This window comes from Mauremys mutica, chromosome 7 (genome assembly GCF_020497125.1).
Source record: "Mauremys mutica isolate MM-2020 ecotype Southern chromosome 7, ASM2049712v1, whole genome shotgun sequence".
Taxonomy (NCBI): domain Eukaryota; kingdom Metazoa; phylum Chordata; order Testudines; family Geoemydidae; genus Mauremys; species Mauremys mutica.
The window spans coordinates 59,968,216-59,993,428 of record NC_059078.1 but is presented as its reverse complement, the minus strand read 5'-3'; the positions used below and the strand labels follow the sequence as shown (position 1 = coordinate 59,993,428).

Here is a 25,213-nt window from a genome sequence, read left to right as displayed (position 1 = left end):
CAGTGGCTTTGCACCAGTGTAACTACTAATGTAGACTGCGCAGCAATGGTATACAGAAAAATTTGCACCAGTATCAAAGTCAGCTGTGCTGCTGTAAGCCCCCTTTTGTGCCAGTGTAGCATCTCTACATTAGCAGCAAAGAATCCTGTGGCACCTTATAGACTAACAGACGTTTTGCAGCATGAGCTTTCGTGGATGAATACCCACTTCTTGCATCCGAAAAAGTGGGTATTCACCCACGAAAGCTCATGCTGCAAAACGTCTGTTAGTCTATAAGGTGCCACAGGATTCTTTGCTGCTTTTACAGAACCAGACTAACACGGCTACCCCTCTGATACTTGACATCTCTACATTGAGTTTTTACCAGTGTAACTACACCAATGTAGCTATACAGATGTGAATTTCCTTCATGTAGGTAGGGCCTTAATTAGACTTCATAAATTCTTTAACATCTTGTGGAGGCTGTGGGGATACGGGCTGCATGATGAGTGGAGGGAGAGGTTCTTATGTTGTTTGTGGGGTTTTTTTTGTTTTTTTTTTTTCCCCTCATCATGGCTGAGTATGGTGGTGGAGAATAAATATGTGTGGCAGAATGTTAGCCATATCAAGTGAGTTAAAGGATTTGGGGGACAGGAGTCAGTTGCTTTAATGCACAGGAGCAGGAGAGCTGCTCCAAGAGGAGGAGGAAAAGGGGAGGCTAGCAAATGGGCATATTATGATAGGCATATCTAACTTGTGGGAAGATCACAATGAGAATTTGATTATCACTAAGGGTTGTGTTATAGTTACAAATAGTACCACTTACTAGAACTTTATGATTTATGAGTTGCATTTCTCAGAGTGGTAAAGTGCTTGACATTCCTGAATAATGGGTCTGATTGTACAGGCTTTAAATTACTTATAAATACACTCCACAAAAGTGTGGAAGACACAGAAGACCACCAATGCTAATCTCTGAAAATCACTTGTATGGCTTGGTGTTCCATAGTGTGGCTAAAAGACCCCAAGATCCTCCCCAGTGTGCTGTGTAGGGACAGATAGGCAATTTTTCCTGACTTGCGGTTGATCAGCTTGTACATGTAAATAGAATGCCATGGTGAAACATCCCATCTTACACTGTAAATGTAAGATACAGGCAAGCAATTACCCCATACTATTGTGTAGGTCAGGATCTCTGAGAAGGAAATACAGAATCTGGGATTTCTGTGAGGGGAATACAGAATGATGACCATTGTTGAGTGCAGATCCTGTAAGGGAATTGTTAACTATAACAAATGCTGCTAGCAGAATTAAAAACTAGCAAAGAAAACTATTCTTTTGTCCGTTGCTGTATTATCAAGAGACACCAGTGCATTGTCTACACTGTAACCTGGCCTGAAAACAGACAGATGGGGACCAAGTAAATATGCATATTTCAAATACTGCCAAAGGGCAGGTCTACACTAAGGGCGGGGGTCGAACTAGGGTACACAAGTTCAGCTACGTAAATACCGTAGCTGAACTCGAAGTACCCTAGTTCGAACTACTTACCCGTCCAGACGCCGCGGGATCGAAGTCCGCGGCTCCAAGGTCGACTCCGCCACCGCCGTTTGCAGTGGTGGAGTACCGTAGTCGACCGGAGCGCGCGGGGAGTTCGAACTATCGCGTCTAGATTAGACGCGATAGTTCGAACTCCGAGAAGTCGAACTCACCGCATCGACCTGGCAGGTAAGTGTAGACTAGCCCAAAGCCACTTTCCTACTCCCTATTTCATAATTTGACCTTCTTGGGCAGGTTTAGGGATGTGGAAATAGTTGATGTCTGCTTTAAGAAAGCTGGATATCTCACCAAGAACAGCCCCAACACCTCTCTGCTGATTTTACCAGGTATGAAGAGCACAGGTAAACTTTGATAACAGGTAAGAGCCCAGAGTTCCTCTAGCACATCTAAACCCTCAGTGTGTATAACTGCTTGAAGCTCAACCAGAGCTGATGTGGTGGTCATGCCTTTCAGCTGCAGATCTGTTCCCATGCATGCAGTCTGTCCCATGCAAATCACAGCAAACTTATATGCAAAGATTCAAACTTGTCCTAGCAAAACACACTTGATTATCTTCAGGGCGGTGGCAACCTGGATTCTTGCTTCACCCAGAACAGTTCCATTGAATGAGACTTTGGAGATGCTGTAGTGAAAGAGAGAGCCTCATTTGTCTCTGATAGCAATGGCATAAGAATTTAAATGCTGTCCTAGTCAATCTTCCTCAGAATAGGACTACTATAGCAGCAACCTCCACTGCATCAGTTTCACTTCCTGCAGGAATTGTATATTAAGGTAGCATGCTAAGGTTTGTAAACTGCATATTGATTGATCATGGACGTGATAATAAATCACTCTGTAGATGTGGATCAAGACTAAGACAAGCAAAGTGGTAAGATTTTGGACTGCAATACAATGAAATCGTAAATATGAATTATTTTACTAAAAACAGACTGAGGAGACTGGAATAATTGGTTATCTCTTCTGTTGGACTGAGAGTGATTCCTACCCAAGTCTCTCTAATGGGCCCGCAAGTGAACCTTTTACTTTTGTAAAGTCACCCCTAAGCCCATAGTTGTCTTTCATTAAGGCAAAATACAGAACAATTGTTCCTATTTTTAGTTGCCAGGATTTGAGATCACGATTCTCTTTTTTTGGTTCTACCTTTTATAAATATTCTTTTTAGAAATATGTTTCCTCCAGTTCTCTTCATATTCTGTATCACAAATGCATTACATGTAAACGGCATCAGTCTTATTCCTTACCACTTAATCATAATAATCTGGTAGTTACTTTTAAAGCAACCTATTGTGATGTCATAGAATTGATTTCAGTTTGCAAGCAGTAGGAGTGGATTGAACTCTGCAGCTTACTCTGGTTTCTTGCAGAGACATGCTTCACCACTGCAAATGGTGGTACTGCCTATGCTGGGGTTTATATCAGCTGTAGAAAGTAGTTCTGGCTGCTGGAATCTTGTCTACGCCTCTTGCTGTAAGAGGGTTTAAAACTGGCTTGCATTTTTTGGAAAAATTTCCCCAGTGTCGATAGGGTCTCCTAGGCAAAGCAAAGATTGCTTTGCCAACTCAACATCTTCAGTCAGGGACAGTACATGTTTAAAAAGTCAATTAATATCCTACAATGACTATCTGCTGGAAGAAGTCCTACCTGGGGGAGGGTTTCGCAAATATATGATGAAAGTTCCAGTTGTATAGATTGACCTTCAGATGAATATTTGAGGTGATAAAATGCAAGGTGGAATTTAAAAAAAAAAAAAAAAAAAGGAACAGACTATTTAGTTACAATACTAAATACAAACCTGTTCTCTGATCCACATGTTGTGTGGTGGTGGAGATGTTTCTGGCATGATAAAGCAAGTACACTAAGGAAACCTGGAAGATGTAGTGAGACAGAATGGGATTGAACTTCAGGGGCTGTGTCTGACAGGCTGGCTCCAAGAGGGGAGAAAATGATAGTGTTCTGTATAGAAATGTAAATTATACCCTCTGCTTTTGAGGGCAGAGAGGTGAGGAAAGGACCTGGATTGCTCCCCTGACTTGCAGAGCAGGTTGTCACTTGGAGTGACAGTAGATATTTGGAGAGAGGCAAGACCTGAATTTGTATCACCCCCTCCCCTGAGCTCCAGTTGTCCAGCTGAGCTGATGCAACCTTGAGACATAGCTGAGCACTAATTGCTTGGTACTGATTAGAACTGCCCAGTAGCAGAACCACATGCTTCATAGGATGAGGGGGCTCTGTGTGATCCTCATGATCATCGCTAGTTTTATATTCTGAGTCTGTATGCAGATTTGTCTCCTCATAGAAGATAAACTACAATCCTGCAAAAGGACACCTAAAGAAGCTTTCCTTGTATATGAACCTACAGAAACGGATACTACTTTATTTGCATTTTAAATGTAGGATTTATAGGAAACAGCATAAAAGTGAGTGTCTGTGCTTCTGTTATTGCAGACAGTAAAATATTTTCTTTTCAGCATCCCCCACCAAAAAAAGTACTGTCACCTTAAGAAGAATGAAAAAACATGTCTGACTTTGTAGGCTTAAGTTAGATCATTTGTTGCAAAAGAACATTTTGTAACACATGATCTATTAGTTTATCAAAGTAATTGGAAATCACCCCTTCAAGGCATGACAAATTCAGACAATAAAGACTGTGTAACCAGAACTGTTAAGTTGAAAACCATTTTACTACAGAAGACTCACTGGTTTTTGCCAACTTGCTTTTGCATTTGCTTTTGCTCATGCTGCAGACTTTAAATATGACCAATTATTAAATAGCCAGCTGAAGAAAAGGCATTTGTTGCTCTATCATGTGAAGGTTTCTCCTTCATATGTGACTTTGTCAGATTTCAAATGGGCACAGCACTACTGTCATTTCATGCCTTTTTTTTCTGGCTGAAGTAAAGATATGTTGGCAGCTTCTAATGTTGAAGGGATAAAAGCGACCCCTCCCATAACCTGATGGGGACATTTCCTGTAGCTGATCATTTGTTTTTTAAAAGTTGACAGTTGCTCCAAAATGTGAGCTCTGCTTCAGAACTGTGCAGTAGGCCCTGTAGCAACAGTGAACATACCAACTGGCTCTTTTGTGCCCTGTTCATACTCTATTGTGTTCTCAACTCTTGCTAGGTGTGTTGACTGCAGTGCTATGATTTTGAGAGCTTGATTCTATTTTCATATGTGCGTCAAACATAATTGTTGACTAAATTCCAATTTGAGGACCAAAGTCTTTCCTCAGAAATACTTGTGCAGCCTCACTGTGCAAGGGTTGTAAAACTATGGGCTAAATTCTTCCCTCACAGTTTATCTTGGGGATGCAGAAACCAGTAAAGTCAGCTTGACTTTCAGTTTGCTGGGTGAGTTTACAGGGGTGGCAGCTAGAAAAAACCCATCTTGTTGATATCCAGAATCATTGAGATGATATACGGAACCCTTTCTGTCATTTTATACACTTAAAAAAAAAAAAAAAAGTGATAACTGCTCATGGAAGTGTGACATCTCTGCTCAGCCCAGTTTTACTAGTATTTATATCTTACCCTGATCTGTCGTTACTGTTCCAAACCATTCTGCTGTATCATAATATTTTGCATCTTATATTTTTCAAAATACTAGGCAGATCTTACAAGGCATTTGATTAATGTTGATAACCATTCTTCCTGCTCTTAAACAATGTAGTGTTAAAATTACACACACCTGGGCAAGATCACTTTAAAAATGAAGTTATGGAAATTGTATCTTGCTGCAGTTTACTACAGACATTGTGCAGTGTTTCATAACGAGATCTGTGGAGGTGGTGAGTTTGGGGTCCTGTGGTGTCATAACTGGATATCATACATATTTGTTGCCAGTTGTATCCTCCTCGGTCACTTACTGTGTCTTTCAGTTGACTTAGTTTACTCTAGGTTATCAAGCAAACATTACAAAGAACTCATATTGTATTACACTATTCTATACCCTCACTTTTGAGTATTAGAATATACAAGTAAATAGAGTATTGAGCATACAGACATTAGAATTACCAGGAGTAATTTGGTGTATTTAATATCTGTTGTTTTACTGACACTGAATAGAAATGGCTCTTACGAACTATAAAATATTTGAGGCTTTTATCACCAACAAAGCAAAATTGCTCTTCACTGTTAAATGCAAGAGTTGTATTTTTCTGTTATCCTTCATACTAGGTATTCAAAGGTCAATAGAAACTATCTTATGATCTGCTTTAAATATTTGAAATGTTAGGATTAAGCAATTAAGAACAAACATTATGTGAGCAACAACATCATATAAAGTTTTTTGTTTGATGATATTTTTGTAGGCCAAAAATATCTAGCAAGGAAAAGATCCATTTTTCACAAATTGCCTGTACCTGGCAAACGTGCTACTTTTTGTCAGCTTGTTATGGACATTGTGCTTCTATCTGTTTAAATTGCAAAATACCCTATTATATATAAAGAGAGCTAATCATTAGAAAGTTCATGTTACTAGTCACTTTTAGTAACTTCTCATCCATCCAGATCTACGAAGATTGAGGACGCTTATGTACGGTAACCCTCCATTATTCCTCTTTATGGTCATAATGAGTCTGACACACATCTGCCTTCATTGATGAACACGCACACTCATCATGTTCCCATGGCTGAAACTGAGGGCTGAATTTGACTATTAAGCAGGATGAATTAAAATCATCAATTGAAAAAATCATTTTTACTCATTTACATGCTGCTAGTTCTTTCTTTCCCGCTCTGTAGTCTTAAATTGCTAAAATTGAATGTTTTATAGGTTCCTATTTGCAAGTAGAATTTCAGATTTTACTATTTTTTTTTCCTATTAAAAAGTTTCACACTTAAAATGTTGCTGTATGCTGACAAAGACCAAGTCCATGGCCTCATTAACAGCCTGACCATTATAAACTCAGACACCAAACTGATAAGCAAATAGACCATGCTGTATTGGTAATCAGTATCACCTTCCTATACAGTACATTGAACTGCCTCAAGTGAAGAAAGCTGAAATATTTCACCAGCCCATATATAGTCTTCCATCAAGATTTACAGTTTGAAGTCCATGACCCTTGTGTTTCTACGTTTTTAGATGTTTTTGAAAATTCCACCCATAGGCCCATTTTTGCTACCTTTGGTCTGTGTGCAAAAAAGTCACAATAACTGTTAATGTATTGAAGGTCTAAGTAACATTACATTGTTAGCACAAAACAAAATTGAATAAGAGATTTTATGCCATAGAGAATATTTTATTAAATACAATTTTAGTCCCCGATGCTGCAAACACTCATGTACATGCTTAACTTTTAGTGGTCCCTCTGAAGTCGGTCAGACTGACTATGTGACTAAAATTAGTAAGTACCTGCTTAAGTGTTTGCAGAATAAGGATCTTAACTTTCAGTGTTTTGTGGTTTGCTTATAGCAGTTCTGTAAAATTAAAAAAGACTCTCCCAGTAGTAGCATTTAAAAAGGGTTTATAATTTATAATGAACTTAAATTATAGTCTAAAGTTGCAGTATCACGTATTTTCAAACAGAGCCTCAGCCTGATGATCCTGCCAAGGAGTAATTACATCTCTCTTTACTCTATCAGCTGTATGCAAGAACAGCACCCTCTTCCGTATTTCTTCTTTCACAGCACAACTCAATTTTCATTATTTCAGAGGATGAAGGGAAGTGTACATACTACATGTAATTTTAGTGTTTGGCTAGGAATAGCCATTTAGAGAAACATCATGTATTCATAAGGCAAAGTAACCCTTTCTCAGTGTGTTAATTGTCCTGTGGAGGAATCTTACTAGTGCCAGGAGGAGCGCAAATGATAAAATGGATATAATTTTTTACGTTTCCACCTTACTAGGCCACTAGGAAAAGAATATGTATAGGAGCAACACAGATGCAAAAGCTAAGGATTCTCCACTGCTTGGTTTTTGGAGGTATTTGCGTGCATTAGAGAGTGCTAGTTTTTTGGGTCCAGTACCATGACCCTTGTGCCTCAGCATGAAGGTTAGTGTTTACACTTCTCCTGCAGGCAGGCAGTATGTGGTTTCCATATACGCCACTACCCCAATATAACACGACCTGATATAACACGAATTCGGATATAACATGGTAAAGCAGTGCTCCGGAGGGGCGGGGCTGTGTGCTCCAGCGAATCAAAGCAAGTTTGATATAACGCGGTTTCACCTATAACGCAGTAAGATTTTTTTTTTTTGTCTCCTGAGGTCAGCGTTATAGCGGGGTAGAGGTTTAGTTTCGTTCTACTTACAATATTTGTAGAATGTTTTTAATGAAGTCTTAAAATGTACTGTACTTTGTGTGGGTCATTTGGACAGAATTGCTTCCATCTGACACTTCGTTAATTTTCAAAGACCCAGCAGACCGACATGCTAACTGTGATTTGTGCCTTTGGCTAGCTGCCTCTCTATCTTAAATAACTTGCCGATTACAAATATTTTTCCTTTCAAACTTGCGTCTGGTTGTGAGTCTACCCAAGAAATCAAGCATGGAAACTGTCACCTTTTAGGAAGGTATAAAGGGTCATTACTGAACTCTGCACAGTTTGCTTTAAATGAGTGTCAAGCCATAAGTGAGTTGTCCAGACACATGGAGGGAAAACAAAGTTAGCCAGCAAGTGAAACATATGACTTCCTGTAATTTCCAGTGCAAAACACAGACCTCATGTACACTGCTGCTTCTCAGCACTTCAGCCATGTTTCCTTTTAATAATATGCTGTCATGTCAAATTTGTCCTAAAATGTTGGTGTGGTTTAATAACAAGCTTTACCAGACATAAGACTAGTAAAGTGTTTCTGTAATTTAAAAAACAGACCTGAGAGTGTTTGCAGTGGAAATTTTGCACAGCCGTGGATCCTGCACCGGAATCTGAAACTTCAGATTTAGCAGACACAGAAGTAAAAACACTATAAACTGGTGAAGCCTGGTCTAACTAGGGCTGCCATGGGACTGCAATCTTTATCTAAAACACTGAAGTGTAGCCATTGGCCATTATCTAAGGTAAGGGATGATCTGACAGACCAGTTTTTGTATCCCCAACTGGTCAGAGCCAGAAGCCTTATTCTAACTTGCTGCCAAGGCTCAAAGACCTTGTCTACACTGGTGGCAGCATGAAGGATATGTGCTGCTACACACAGCAGTGAAGGGCAGGCTGTGTCCACACTGTGGCAAGTTGCTATACAAAGTGGCGAAAGGCTCTGGCAGGCAGGAGGCAGTTGAGAAAGGCTTGAGCAGCAGACACCCCACTGCTTTTCCCTGCCACTGGAATCTTTCACTGTGGTGGGGAAAGGCTGTGGTGGCAAGGAGGTAGCAGGATACTACACTGCTAAAGTGAAGATGGGGGAGGCACTGTGCTTGGGTGTGTAGAAAGCCATGTAGTGTGTATGCCCTAGGGTTCTGGCATGTCTGTACTCACCTAAGACATACCTCACTGGCTACACAGCTAGTAAGGGTGTAAGCAGCAGGGCATTCAGTGTCTGTACGCTACACTCTGCCATAATTATAGATCTACCCAAAGTGTGTGCACAAGATTCAGGGGGTAGGAACTGGATGACTGAAATACCACAGAAGCAGTGTTGAGGAGCTGAATTTGGGAAGCCCTTGAGTAAGGCCACATTTGCTCTAGCTTAAGCTGTGCTAGTATAGGTGTGCCTTCCTGAGTTGCAATACACCTCAGCTTACAGTGTAGACAAACCCTAACTCTGGGTGGTAGCTCTTTTGTCTAAGTTATAGCCCTTGTGATGTATTTAAATGTGTGCCTAATGTCTGGCAAGCGGTGTGGCTAGAAAACTCACACAGTTTTTAGTCTTTCTGAAGAAGATTCTACAGTGATGTTATACTAATTGACTGACTTTTAATGTTGTCTTTTTTAAGGTATTCCTGTCTCTCAGCAGCACTTAATTTGGAATAATGTGGAGTTGGAGGATGACTATTGCTTGAATGATTACAAGTGAGTATAAGATAAAACTAAAACCAGCTGTTCCAAATATAACTATTACTATTGGAAACTGAGAGTACTACAAAACTTCACCTTTTTTTGTTGACCATTCACAGCATTTCAGAAGGTTGCACTTTGAAGCTGGTACTGGCTATGCGAGGTGGGCCTATTAACACTAGAAGAGGTAGGTACAAGTTTATTTGTGTTGGTTTCATGTGAAGAATCAAGACAGTCTAATAATGACTCTTAAACAAATGCTCATAACTGTAGACGATTGCATTTTAGTCAAGCTTTTTGGCTGAATGGACTTTGATTGTAAAGGAATTGGAAGATTTTTGAGGAATATGTAAGGGTGTGTTCACCCATCTTTCATCTGTCATATTTTGTGTTTTTAAAAGCCATTAGCCCAAACCCATTAGCCTAAAGGAAACTCTTGATGTGAAGTTGGATTAGACTTTGAAAAGTGAATACTGCAATAAAACTATTGACTTGGCTGCCTCACATATCCTGAACTGCATGTCTTACAGGATAAATTTAATGATACAATAAATCTATAAATTTAACTGGAAACATTGGAATAGATAATATGTACACATTATGGTGGGATTTCCAAAGGAGGCTTATGGAGTTGGATGCCCACTGAAATCCTCAAATTTCTAACTAACTCTGAAAAATCTCCACTAACATGGCTAAGTTACCATACTGTTGGAATGTATAAATTCTGCATGTCCTAATTGTGTAAAGTGAAATGTGAAAATATATTATGCGTTGGTAAAGGGACACATCTTAAAAATCATGCTTGCCTAAAATTGTATCTTCTGGTGGTGTTTGTAAAACTAAGATTATTATTAGCAAAGTTATTAGACGATCGTTACTTTTACTTTTTTTCATTTAGCACACTTGTGTTTAGTCTGTCGAACTTGGGGACATGGGTGCTACATGTTACGAACTCACTTTATAAAACTGGCTATATTTCAAGTCAATATGCCTTTTTAAAAAAATAAAATAAAAAGGGAAAGAGAAGAATCAGGAATCCAGAGCTATTTGGAGTGTAGACGTATTGAAGCAAAGGCTCCCATAACATGTCATTGTGCTTTGAGATTTGATTGTTTCTATTATCTTCATTGCTTACTTCAGTGGCAGTTCTTCCTCAGCCTGACATAAATTAACCCTTTGTTTTATTATCCACTTTTCAGGCTGAGTTACGTTAGCACAGAACTCTAGAGGAGTCGTCCTAATAAGGTCCATCCTTGGCTAATAATCTGAAGTTCTGTAGTGCGTCCCTAGTCATGAAGGAAAGAGTAGGGCAGTAATTTTGGCAACACATGGCCTTGCCAGCTTCTGCATTTCACATGACTCAATACATCATCTGTTTGCACGTAAACTAGTCTTAATTTTTAATAGTCTAGCGAAAAGGGAAGCAAAAAGGAGGATATAAAGTTTAATTGCTGAAAATGGAGAATGGGTTTTGAGGAGGGCAGTAAAGTGGAGCTACTGACTTCAAATAGTTTCATGAATGGACTGCACTTTGAATGCTGATGAAAATACATGCACAGGACTGCCTCTATACTGATTCTTAACTAAAAATGCGGTAGACTGATTCAGGGGTTGGCACCACCATGTTGTGCGATGGACACTTGACAAAATTACTGAACATAGTGACGGACATGAGGAAGGGGGTTTTATGTCATTCAGTCATTCAAATTTTAGAAAATTTACCACGGACCTCAAAATTTTTACCACGGACACGTTGCTGACCCCTGGACTGATTTGTTTTTGCTTTTTAATGTTCAAACTTTTTGAATCTAACATAGTTGGACAATGCAATTTTTAGGTGACTCTCATCCAAAGAGATGACAGCTGGGTTTTAAGGTTGAAAAACGGTTCATGCTCACAAAGCATATATACAAGGACACCCAGATCTTTTTGCAAACGCCCCCTTCAGCAATATTCTGAAATAGCTTGGAGGTCAAAGAGCAATGTAGTTTGAGCATGAGAATTAGCGCACCAAACATTCTCTTATGACTTCAGAATCTCTGTGCCCTGTGAACGGCAGCTCTTAAACTGTAGTAGTGGTTACCCAAGCATGTCATCCTGATGCATGTTTTGCTTATTACTACATACAGATGGGGCCATAGCCTAGCCTGGGATAGGTAAAGCATTGTTATGTGATAAAACCCACAGAGGCATGAAAGCTGAAAGTGAGGAAATCACTTTGCTATTTTCACTTGTAAAGCACACTGTAGAAGAGAACTCTACACATCTTGTAGGGGATTCACATCTAATCAGGCTTAAATGAGTTCAACTTTCAAAGCAATTTAAAAATAATCTGCCTGACACTTAGAGCTTTCATATAATGAAACCGCAATTGCAGTGTCACTGTAAGTACAATCTACTATACATAACTGTAAAAATGCCTTGTTTGACAAAACTCTGCTCTAGTCTTTTCACTGAGTGCTCGTAGGTTGTTGTTTTCATAGGAGAATTACATTAGTCTTTATTTCTAAAGGTGCTCCTTGCTCTAATCCTATTTTCTCTAATTCAGAGTAATCAAATCTAACCTCACTCTTCCTCATTTTAGAATGGTAAAATTAATCAAGATTTAAAACCCCAAAGTGGGTCTGATTTCATTGGTTTTTGTATTTCCTCTGCTCACTTATCAAATGAGATTTAAATATTTTAGGGGGAAGTTTATATGTAAGGTTTTCCTATCAGTCTGTCTAGGTATTGGTTCTAGTTAATTTATTTTACTTATAAATCTAGTTAGTAGAATTCTCCACCCTTAATCAGCTAACTTTGTTTCTCCTCTGTCTTTCTATCTCATCCTTGGACATCGAAAGGCCCTTCTGTGTTTGGTCTGCCTTTCCCTTTTGTGTCCTGCTCCCCATCTCCTATGCATGTACTGCAGTGCTGGGGAAGAGGTGTGCTTTCTGTCCAAAGCCACCGGTGTGTGCGGGACTTCTCTCTTCTGCTGTTGTAGACAGATAGGAAGAGGCAGGGTCTGATGCCAGATCTTCAGTAACTAAGCAGGATCTCATGGTCTGCTCATTTATCTCATTCCATCTTTTCCCATATGTGGAATTCTGCTTGGAGCTGCTGCTGGTGATGTGGGGTCTGCTTCAGTAAGAGGAGTCAACAAAGGAAGGGGCTAGTAATGGAAAGGGCAGGAGAGCCAGACAGAGGAATAGGGGATAATAAACATCTTCATTTTTAGGTTGTGCTTTGTACCATTCCAGTCAACTGTTTCTGGCACCTGAGCTTTAAAAATAACCCTACCTCTAAGCTGTCCCCAGATGCACACAATGATGTGGTCAAAGCATTCATGCTATAGCTTTTCTAAAAGTTGTTGTAGCAGGTGCTACTGGACTCCCTGTGACTATAATTTCCTTTTAAAAGAGCAGTGAGTGACTGCAAGGTAGTTTGATGTGGATTTTAATGTCTCTGACAGGAGGAATGTAGGTGCTTGTGAAGCTGGGTGATAAAACCCTATCTCAGATAGCTAGAGGCTCATAGCTGTCAGCATTTAGACTTGTCAACTCAGGGAGGCTCCATTGGCTCCGCTGGGCTAACTGCCAGCAGTCATTGAAGTCCTCTAGAGGGTGGAGATATAAACCTAGCAGGGGGAGGTGTGGGAACTTGAGCTAGGTACTAGAGTGCTTCAGACTCTTGAATGCACTCCCACAAATGACTTGGAACCTCAGGAAGTTCAAACTACATCTATGAAGGTGTTTTATGTTTGAGTGCTGACTGAACAAATATTTTGTTGAACAGTTCAAGTTGTGCATATTACTGTTTTCTTCCTGAAGACTGTTCCATCAGTGACATTTTCAGACCATCACTGTAGATTTCTTTAAACACAGTATGCTGGTTGAGGTTCCACCTCAGCCTCTTTGAGGGATTAGACTTCAAAGTTGAAATAGACTGTTTTTCATTCTGTTTTCTCCTATAGTTCCTGTGGAAGACCCTATTAGGGAAATGGCTGAATACATGGACCCCAGTCGAGATGAGGTCTGGGAGAAGGGGCCATCCAACAAACAAGTTACCTTTTTGGTGTACCGGGAAGGAGATCAGTTGAATTTCTTCCGTGTTGTAGACAGGGGGGATGGCACTTTAACACCATTATCTGAATCTTTAAGGTAAAAAGTGGGTTTTGATTTCCATGTCTGGTTTCAGAGGGGGGAAAGCTGTACAACTTTTCAGCTGTTATTCCTTAACTTGTGTCCAAAGAATATTAGACTGCCAGAAGCATTACTATTACTGATCAAATTTGCAGATGACACAAAGCTGGGGTGGGGTGGAGTTGCAGACGCTTTGGAGGATAGAGCTAAAATTCTAAGGGATCTTGATAAATTGGAGAACTGAGCTGTAGACAACAAATTAAAATTAAACAAAGGTAAGGTGCTACACTTTGGGAATTAAAACCAAATGCACAAAACACTAACTGGCTTGACAGCAGCACTGCTGGGAAGGATCTGGGAGTTGTGGTAGATCACAACCTCAACATGAGTCAGCAATGCGATGCTGTGGCAAAAAAAGCATAGCTTGCAAGTGACAGTACTGCTCTACTTGGTGCTGGTTAGGCCTCAGCTGGAGTACTGTGTCCGATTTTGGTCACCAGTGCATAGAAAGGACGTAGAGAAACTGGAAAGGATCCAGACACGAGCAAAAAAGACGATCAAAGGGATGGAATGCAAGCCATGTGAGCAAAGATTGAAGGAACTGGGTATGTTCAGTTTGGAAAAGAGGAGACTAAGGGGGGACATGATAGCAGTCTTCAGATATTTGAAAGGCTGCCATAAAAAGATGGAAAAAAGTTTTCTCTTGACACAGAGGGCAGGACAAGAGGCAATGGGTTCAAACTACAGCATAGCAGGTTTAGGTTAAATCTCAGGAAAAGCCTCCTAACTGTAGGAACAGTAAGACAATGGAACAGACTGCCTAGGGAGGTTGTTGAAGCTCCTTCACTGGGGGTTTTCAAAAGGATGATGGATAGCTGTCTGTCTTGCATTGTTTAGACACGAAGATTCCTGCATCTTTGCAGGGGATAAGACTAGATAACCCTTGTGGTCCCTTCTAACTCTCTGGTTCTATGATTAGTGTTTAAATATATAAGTGTTTAAGTTGGATGCCCTAACTAAGCAGCAAGGCTGCAGAGGATGCAGTAATGCTGACTAATATTCTCTCTCTCTCAATACAAAGTGAAACAAAGCTGACTTGGCTTCTGAGAGCAATCCAGAATTTCCATCTCTGATGAGAGCAAACTTGGAAACGTACTGAAGCAACATTTCTTTTGTATTTTTCCCCCTCATATAAAGTTGCATGTGTAGTTTTATAAACATTCGCTCCCCTCACAACCCAAACTTTTCTTTTTTACCTATCCTGCAGTGAAGTCATAGTCATGCGTAGAAGTCAGATCCTACTCAAGTTTTGCCTTCACTTCCCAAACAGCTGGATTTTTTGCTGAACAGTATTGAAATAGTATTGAAATAGTACTGTTGACAGCTACAGTCATAGGCTTTATTTAGATGAACGCTGTTAAGGCATCAGATCCATTACAGGTGGCCAGTTGTGATAGAACTTAGAGACTTGTAGCTTTGGTGCTGATGGTCCCTATCACCTTAACTGGAAAATTAACTCTATTAGCTGACATTCAGTAGTAAGCTGCAACCAGTGCAGAGGCTAGCAACTTGAGACATGATGACATGCACTAAGCAAGTGTAATACATAATGACAATCTTAATTTTTGTTCAAACTTAATAGTATCAGAGAATTTAGGAATCTGTTAGTAAAACACTTTCAGTTCTTTAAAATCTTCTGGTAGCTGAATTAAAAGTTCAGCTGTCCTGCTTCCATTTGTGATTGCATGTCGGTTGGCAAAATCAAGGGTGGTTCTTCGAGTGCTTGCTCATGTCCATTCCATTGTAGGTGTGTGTGCTCGCCATATGCACCCGTGCCAGGAGTTTTTCCTTCAGTGGTATCCGTAGGGCACCAACTCTGGCACCTTCTGGACTGGCGCGCATATGCGCCGGTATAAGGGATACCACCGGCTCCCCCTTCCCTCAGTTCCTTACCACCAGTAACAGTGCTTCAGCAAGATTTCCTAATTCGTTGTATATAGTTATTTAAAGTTGTATAGTTAATAGTTCCCTTAATGTTAAATTAGAAATAGTTAATTAGTCCCGTACGGGACTCAGACTAGGGACAGGCATGCCCCGGTCCCTGGGCTTCAAACCTTGTGACTGTTGCAAAAACCCCATGCCAGTCAATGATTCCCATAGAAGCTGCCTGAAATGTTTAGGGGAAACCCACGTGAGTGACAAGGGTTGGATTTGCAAGAACTTCAGGCCGCGGACCAAAAAGCAGCAGAACATTCGTCTCCGAGCGCTCCTTATGGAGTCAGCCCTCGCACCAGCCTCAGAGCCAATGAGATCGGATTCTGCTCCAAGCACTGTGGCCTAAGTGTAGAGTGGGGAAAGTAGGCTCAGCTGGGCACCACGTTGGGGACCACTGATCTACATAGTATTGAATAATGATTACAATATATGGAGGTCAAGTATCAGGGGGTAGCCGTGTTAATCTGTATCCACAGAAACAACGAGGAGTCTGGTGGCACCTTAAAGACTTAACAGATTTATTTGGGCATAAGCTTTCGTGGGTAAAAAAACCTCACTTCTCCCCCCTCTCACCCCCCAGAAGTTGGCTGCAGAGATGTTGGCTGCCACTAGGGGCCACTGTACCTGGCAGAGCCCAGCTCGCAAATAGACAATATGGCTGGGGGGAGGGAACTTGAGAGTTCCCAGCAGCTGCAGTTTCCTGCATGCCCTGAAGGAAGGAGGCAGTGTGCAGGAAACTCCACACAATCCTGGGACGCAGCATCAGGCTGTTTCTCTCTCTGGATCCCTGGGCTCTAGAAGGGTAGTGGGTGTGAGTGTCTGGGCTGGGAGAGGGGCCCTGGATTTGGCTTCTGGGGGCTAGAGTGTTTGGGTGTCTGGGCTGGGGGAGCAGAGAAGCAGGAACTGGGTTGTCATAGTGGTTTCTTTAACACTCTACTTCTGGGGGGATTTTTGTGTCTGTGTTACAGACATACTTGCTGACAGGTATTTTGAAATAAATTACCAAAATAATTGAAACTGGCATGATTAAAATTTGCAGAATTTTTAATTTTTTGGTGCACAATTACTCCAGGAGTAAATATAAAGAATATAAACTTAACAAAAGGCAGTGCTGAATGTGTGCTTTCCCAAACTACTATATACTGTATAGAAGGAGATGTTAAAAATGTGTAGTGAGGGGAGAGGGAGAAAGCCAGGAATATGAGAGAAAGCTCTCACTGTGCCCTTCACGCACACCACTCTGCTTCAGTAAGTAGCACATGTGGTATCATGTGGAACTTTGAAACAAGAAGGTAAGGAGATAGAACCAGTAACAACTGACCATCTGTTGGCTTGCTGCAACCTGCCTGCAGCACTTGACATTGAATCTGGGGCAGGGGTGGAGCCCAACAATCTGACTTCTATGATCTCTAGATATCCTGCCTTTGCTAGTTTGGTGCATATCAACTTGGGATAGGTTCTAAGTCCCTTGTCGCTTTCCTTTCTGTTTGGAAATCAGATTTTAAGGCTAAGCCTAAGGATGTCATAGGGTAGGAGATTGTAAGAAGGAACTTAGTCTTTCAAATTTGTCTGTTTATATACTTCCTAGTATCTGCCAAGTGTTCTAATTCTTGTTCTTAAAAATTAGCAGTCTGAATTTCCCTGTCAGTTAAGACCATGGTATTCTAATGTATGATTTGAAATATGAATGTACCAGAGTGTAGCTAAATGCTTTATTTTCAGAGAAATACATTATGCTGAATGCTTTTTCCTAGAACACCTTGTTAAGGCTGTCGGTCCAAATTAGTGTATCAAAATAGTAAAAATGAACATTGTTCCTAAAAAGTGAGTTTGTTTTTTGTTTTTATTGTTTGAGTAACACCCAGAGCACCCAACCAGGTTAGGGCCTAGTTGTGCTAGGTGCACCAGACTAAATACTCCTCTTCCTGCTCTGTTTTAACCACAGTACTTCCTGGGAGAAAGTAGCCAAGGACATTTTTCCTAAACACAGCCCAATCTTTATTCAACTTAAAAAAAAGAAAAGAAAAAAAAAAGAAAAAAAAAGAAATGGTCTGTAAGCAAGCAGGAAGCTTTATGATGCTAGATTTTGTGTGGGTCATGGGAGAGTGGAGGAGGGAAGAGAGGGCACAAATCAAGCTTTCCTTCCAGTTGAGCTTGATGTGAAAAGGTTCAGAATAACCCTTAGAACATTAGCATTTTCCAGCTTGCCAGCCAAGTAAATGCTTAAGAACATAACATTCATTGTCAGCTGGTTGTCAGCAGTAGAGCATCTTGTGATTCAGGAAATTGATGTTTCCTGCTTGGCCATGGCACCCTTACAGACACTCCAGCTACCCCTTAGCTGCTGTCTTTTGGGAGGAAGGCCAGGTGCCTTGGAAAGGCATGGGGGACAGCTTCTTTTCTTTGTCCCTTGACTGTGGGGTAGAGAGTTTAGGGACCACCTCTTTCCATTTGTTACATACATGTGAGTCTTGGTGGTGAGTGGCTCAGACATGTCCACTTCCTTTGATCGGCCTTTCCCACTTTGCCTGAGAGTGGGAGCAGAGCTCAGTCACTCTCACTCACAGAGCAGGAGCAATTGATGCTACCTGGGGCTGGTTTGGATTATGTGGCCTGTCCCTCTGGACCATTTTATCTCATCTTACAGTAAAGGTAAAAGTTAGCACCTGCTAACCAGTAAACAAATAAAGTAATTACATTATCTTTATGTTGAAGAGGAAAGGGGGCTCTGGGACTGGGGGGCTTATTCAACCCCTATTTCAGATAAAGATGAGTTTTACAGCATGGAACTCATGAAGATTGATACTTAAAAGGACCCAGTCTGCTTGAGATCCACTCATTCAAACAATTACTTACAGGTAGTTTCAGGTACTTTCTCTTCCCAAATTCCCATCACAACTTGTGGTTTTCCAGACACTTTCCTCATTTTAAAAAATGCCCCCCTCCCGAGTGGGTGGTGTGAGACCTGTTCAAACAGGAAACCTACTACAGGAAAAGAAGTGAAAGAGACATGCTGTCAATTGCACAAAGTAAAATGGGCGTGGAGGGGAGAGCTCTCAATTCTTTTGTTATAGTTATCCTAGGCATTGCTTAGAACAGTTGTAGGTGAAAAACAGGCAGACAGAAGTGACTTTTTTAGTTATTTGCAAGGTTGAGAGGCTGGAAGGGTTCTTTAATGCAGAATCTTTACTAGTGAAGGTATAAAATGTTTGCTTTTTCTCTAGGCACAGCTGTTCAGTTTCTAGTGAGGAAATACATGACTGTTACTCATATTCTAATTTAGGATTTGCCTTCCTATTCTTCCAAGAACTGTCCTTGATCTGTGCCTAGAGAGTCAGCACAAACACTGGTTCTTCATTTAAGTGGAGCAAACTGCCTCTGTAAACCATGGAAGATGACAGCTTTAATTTTTGATCATATGATTGAGACACATCTGGCTCACACAAATATAAAATTTGGCGTGCTTTCTAACCATTAGAGGAGTGAAGTTCTGGAACAGCCTTCCAAGGGGAGTAGTGGGGGCAAAAGATATATCTGGCTTTAAGACTGAGCTTGATAAGTTTATGGAAGGGATGGTATGATGGGATAGCCTAATTTTGGCAATTAATTTTGGCAATTGATCTTTGATTATCAGCAGGTAAGTATGCCTAGTGGTCTGTGATGGGATGTTAGATGGGATGGGATCTGAGTTACTGCAGAGAATTCTTTCCTGGGTGCTGGCGGGTGAGTCTTGCCCACATGCTCAGGGTGTAACGATCGCCATATTTGGGGTCGGGAAGGAATTTTCCTCCGGGGCAGATTGGCAGAGGCCCTGGAGGTTTTTCACCTTCCTCTGCAGCATGGGGCATGGGTCACTTGCTGGAGGATTCTCTGCAGCTTGAGGTCTTCAAACCACAATTTGAAGACTTCAGTAACTCAGACATAGGTTAGGGGTTTGTTATAGAAGTGGATGGGTAAGATTCTGTGGCCTGCTTTGTGCAGGAGGTCAGACTAAATGATCATAATGGTCCCTTCTGACCTTAGTCTATGAGTCTGAGTTATAATTACACCTGTTTGGCGATAACTACTTCCTTGCTGCTAGTTCTTTCCATAGCTCTCTTGGAGAGAAAATACTTCTGTTAAACTTAAGACACTTGTATAAATCAAACCCAGTAACCTTTTTAATCTTCCCAGTGTTTCACAGTTAAATGTTGGAGGTGTGTTAATAAAATAATAGGAATAAGATTTAAAATCTGTGTATTTTAGAAGATGGTGTGATGTTACATTATTTCCAGTGATCAGTGCTGTTGATTGACAGGCTGTGTTAGATGTATTTTTTTCTTGTTAGGTCTAGCGGTATTAGTGTTTCCTTTTTCCAAATGAGATTCTTTAGAACCCTAACTGATCCTATTTGTTTTTTATTTTTAAAAAATGACACAGAATGTCAAATCCACATGGGTGACCCTTCCATTTCCATTTATGGTGATTCCCATCCATGACAGTGTCTGGTTAATGGGAAAACTGATCAGCCTGTTAGAGTCACACAATTAACAGCTTTGGCCATGCCAGCAGGAGACACTAATGGAACTGGATGTTGACTCTTAGGGGAAAATATATAGTGGGTGCAAAACGACTGCATACAGTACAATAATTTCCCAGTAGCTTAGCTATATTCCAGGGGTTGGCAACCTTTCAGAAGTGCTGTGCCGAGTCTTCATTTATTCACTCTGATTTAAGGTTTCACATGCCGGTAATACGTTTTAACGTTTTTAGGTCTCTTTCTGTAAGTCTATAATATATAACTAAGCTATTGTTGTATGTAAAGTAAATAAGGTTTTTAAAATGTTTAAGAAGCTTCATTTAAAATTAAATTAAAATGCAGAGCCCCCTGGACCGGTGGCCAGGACCTGAGCAGTGTGAGTGCCACTGAAAATCAGCTAGCGTGCTATCTTTGGCACACGTGCCATAGGTTGCCTACCCCTGCTATATTCTAATCTCATCATTATCATTTCATGGTGTGTACATCCCATTAAGGAATTCTTGTTTTCACCTAAGAATATTACTTTTGATATATCCTTCCATACAGTTCATATAATGCTTTGTCAATGGATGGACTACTGGCTTTCTTTCTAGTTGTGTGTACACGCTACATTGATAGTTTTTGGATAAGTACCTTGATTTTAGAGTGTGAAAACACACAAGCTTTATTTTCGTTCTCTTTTCAGTGGTGGTTCAGTTTATAACTTATACGCAGATGATGACGAAGAAACAGAGGCATCTCCTTCTGGCCAACAGATTATTGAGAACTCGATTACTATGAATAAAATGAAGCTGCTCAAGGCAAAGATGGAGAACATGAATCTCAGTAAAAAGGTGAGGTTGTGATCTCAGTACCCCCACAATAAAATGGTTCATGCCTTCCCATTGCAGGTCTTTCTAGAGTGCCGATTAAATACATTCTGGTTGTGCTCTTAGATAATGTAGACATAAAGGGCATATCTTTTGGTATTCATTTTGTTACATGGTGGGCTGAGGCGCAAGTGGTCTTTGATTATGCAAATAATAGTTTAATCTGGACCCACTGCCTCAACATTAAAAGAATTCAGTGCTGTATCATGGATTGTTTCACCTTTCAGTGCTTCACTAACATAAGGCTATTTAATACTTAATTTTGCTGTTTTGTAGTAATGCTATGGTGTTCATAAGTCAATAAGCAAGTGGTGTCAGTCCCAGGATATGAGACACACAGGGTGGGTGAGGTGATATCTCTTATTGCCAACTTTGGTTGGTGGATTGGACAAGCTTTTGAGCTACACAGAATGTGTAGCTTAAAAACTTCTCCTTCCACCAACAGAAGTTGATCCAATAAAAGATATTACCTCACCCATTTTTCTTAATCAGTAAGCAAGATAACTAGCTGCTGAAAAGTATTGATGCCTTTTTAATTAGAAAAAGTATGAACGAGAGACTGAGGCACTAGGCTGGGTTCAGTTCCCACCTTGCAGTAGAACTTAGGTAAGTCACTTTAGTCTCTGTGTCTCAGCCCCCTTTATCTTCTGTGCAGGGTCAATCTCTTGCTATGTGTATGTACAGCCCCTAGCACAATGGGGACCTAGTCTTGGTTGGATTCTCTAGATGCTACTGTAACACAATTAATGTCTTTTTTTCCCCTTTGAAATAGCCTAAGAAGACTGTCAAGGTGAAACCTCGTCCACCTATGGCTCCTCGACCATCTAGCAGTTCAGCAGCAGCTGCTCGTCACCGTTTTTTAAGAGTACTCCCCCACATTGGACAATCCTGCCTACCTCCTCCTGGGAATTCATATCCCTCAGAGTCTTCCCAGAATGCACTTTCAGCTTTGGCTACTTTGGCCACTGCTGGTAGAACAATGCCATCCATTACTAGTGACTTTCTTAAGGAAGATGACAACTGGGAGAGCACCTCCCGGTCTCAGTCAGTTAATAGCATTCGACTACCACCGAAAATATCTCGTGTTGAACTAGAAAATGCAAAACTACCTACAAATAACTTCCTTCCCCCTGTCCCATCGCTGCCTATAAATTCCGAAAAAGCTTTAGAAAATGTGACATCTACAAATGAGGATGATCCTGTCTTGTATCCACATCTAACAAATGTAGAACTGTGTGCAACAGAAGACAAGCTTCTACCTGAAATGGATGCTTTTGCTTTGTTAGCAGAAGCAAACACTGCTGAACAGTATAGTGAATTATATGGAATAGGGAAGGTAAACCCAGAGCTTGGACTGTCTGATGGGGATGACGAGTCTAAGGCTTTAGAACAGCATAGCAAACCCATTACAAAAATCCTGAGCGCTACAACAATGGAGGCTGGACTTCTCAACACTCGTGAACTAAGTCCTCAGAAAAACACACACTTGTCACCTCTTCGGTATTCAGCCCAAATGGCACATCACAGTTCTCTGAAACCACAGACACAACCCAAATGCTTTGAGGTTGGTAACTTGAGACCTGCTGCCTCCCCAAATCTGCTCCGATCTTTGGAGGTCCGCAATATAGCAGACTCCTCTTTTCCAAGGACTACAAGATTTCGTGGTGTGAAGGTAGACTCACCTGGCAAAAGACCCGATATCATTTCTAAAATGGAAGCTAGGGACATCACAGAGGTGGCAAACAAGGCATCCAAAGAACCTGTGGGTTCTGTAAATAACTTAGAATTTCTAGCTTCGCTGGCCCGAAGCACAAGCAGGGAAAGTTTACAGAATTCCTGCGGGACAGGCAGGTTTCGGACTTCTGGTATTGCACTACCTACGAACCTCCAGCGTTTTCAGGAAGAAAGCTTTAGGAAAGCCTCTCCCCCAGATGAAGCTGCTGAATACTTCCTAGTAAGTACCAGTATTTCCTGAACAATTGGGGTTTTCCTATAGTCTCTAGTAAAGACTGCCAAAAAAAATGACTGTTTTTCAAGCTGGGAGACTATAAATCTCATCTCACGCCATCAGTAGTTCAAACAGACTGTTTTTAGATTTCTTTGGCACCTTGACTGCATGTTTAGCTAATGGGTTTCTAGAGGCAGTTTTCCTACAGATTTACAGTAATGTTAAAGTACTTTTGGTTCAGAATGTAAACTCCTTTACTACTTGTAACTCTGCTGGATAAATACTGTATGTGTAGAAATGTCATTTGGCTCCTCCAGCTATTCATTAATTGTGAGCCATTTTAATGGCTACCTTGTAACTGACACTGTATGTGCCTAACCACAGACTTTTAATATGCTATACCACCTTTCTAATATGCTGTATAAAGTACGGAAAGACTATTAAATTGCAGTCATTTTAAACAAGGTTTATTCCATGTTAACTTGAACTTCATATTACAAAATACTTCTCAAAGCTCTCTTCATAACGTATATTGACTGATACAACATGAGCTTCAGACAAGCTGATATGAAATTGCTTAATCTTTTATTTGTTTACCATCTGTCAGTAATTCCACTTAAAATATTCTTGTTTTTAGTCTGGCCTTGGGCTTGGAATGAATGGAAATGTTGCAGCTACAGGGAAAAGAGTTGGTAAGTAATGTGATTTGTTTAAAGAGCTGAAGTTGACTGTTGGTCTCTTCTCAGTTATCAAACACGCAAAGGGCAAGAATTATACCTTTGTAGGGCATAAAGCTTTGAAACACTTTCTCTGTACTAGATTTTTACAGAATGGTATTAAACCTGAATGTTCTGAGTTGTGCTTTCATACATGGATCTCATTCTGGCCTTGGGTAGAATTTGGGACACAGGAGAGTATTCCTGGCTCTGTCATTGCCGTGTTGGATAACCTTGGGCAAGCCATGTCCCTCTCTGTGTCTCAGTTTCCCCCTCTATAAAATGGGGGTAATGATGCTGGCCTCCTTTTTAAAGCACTTTCCATCAGTGCTATATAAGAACGTGGAGGTGGTACTGTAGCTGTGGTTTAGCTGCATTATTTTTGTTGTTCACTGAGTGCCAAAGTGTTCTGTATCATCCACAAAAATACACATGTTCTCTGCACTGAAGAGTTTAATCATGTAAAGGGGTTGATCCTGCAAACAATTATGTGCCTATTAAAGTCAGTGGGACTACTCACATAGTGAAGTTACTCTTATGTGTACAAGACTGAGTCCTGAAAGACCTTGCAATAGGAAACATGGAGCAGGTGAAGGTGCAGGGTGGGAGTTGAGGGTTACAGGTAAGGCCTCGAGTTTGGTTTATCATTGGAGCACACATCACACTACTTGTGTTAGTGGGGAGCTGTGAATGTGCAGTACCTACTGAAAATCAAGCCACATGTTTAATGCCTAGATATGGATTTAGATGCCTGACTTTGGGGATCCAAGCTTGAAAATGTTGATCTATATTTCTAATTTAATAAAATAAGCTCTTAGCTGTTGCTGCCTTACCTTGTTTCTGTATGCTTCCTAATGCCTAGCTGCCATGTTTTCCTTGCCAAAACTCACTTTTCTTAGGGCAGGTCTACACTTAAAACGTTGCAGTGGTGCCACTAAAGCGCTTCAGTGAAGATGGTACTACGCCAACGGGAGAGCTTCTCCTGTCGGCATAGTTAATCCACCTTCCCGAGAGGTGGTAGCCATGTCGACGGGAGAAGCATAATGCTGACTACACTGGGGGTTAGGTTGGTATAACTATGTTGCTATGGGGTATGGCTTTTTCACACCCCTGAGTGATCTGGTTAAACCAGTGTAAGTTGGTAGTGTAGACCTGGTCTTAAAAAAATTGCCTGTTTGCTTTGTTTTATCCCACTTTTTTTTGTTTTAACATAACCTCTTGCCATTGTTCATTAAGATTTGTTTATTGCAGTATTTTGTATTTAAATTGTAGCCTACTTTCTACTTAACACTGCCAGTGATTTATATAATGTGTGTTTGCCTAAAGATAGTTTTAACAATAGCTTAGTTGATGCACACTTCATTTAGTGTTATACTCTTAACACTTGCAAAATCTCAAGTGAGCAGGACTAATTTTAATGCACTGTACTTGTAAATGATTCAGAACCTTTTACATGTGTATACTGTCTTTTACATGCAAGTGCAGTTGTAGGTATTGTGGTAAAACGTTAGTGTTCAGAATGTTATTGTAACTTGCAAGTGTCTTATATTTGGATATCAAACC

The 25,213-nt window shown here is 40.6% G+C and overlaps 1 protein-coding gene across 3 annotated transcripts in view; it reads left to right on the top strand.

The window, feature by feature from the left end:
• Positions 1-25,213, top strand: part of ZFAND4 (zinc finger AN1-type containing 4) — a 36,822-nt gene that overhangs the window by 1,737 nt on the left and 9,872 nt on the right. For all 3 annotated transcript variants that reach the window (XM_045024002.1, XM_045024000.1, XM_045024001.1), the window contains exons 3-8: positions 9,422-9,497; positions 9,602-9,669; positions 13,435-13,621; positions 20,803-20,950; positions 21,759-22,940; positions 23,572-23,626. In XM_045024002.1, the coding sequence (XP_044879937.1) occupies positions 9,422-9,497; positions 9,602-9,669; positions 13,435-13,621; positions 20,803-20,950; positions 21,759-22,940; positions 23,572-23,626 (1,716 nt within the window). The remainder of the gene's footprint in view (positions 1-9,421; positions 9,498-9,601; positions 9,670-13,434; positions 13,622-20,802; positions 20,951-21,758; positions 22,941-23,571; positions 23,627-25,213) is intronic.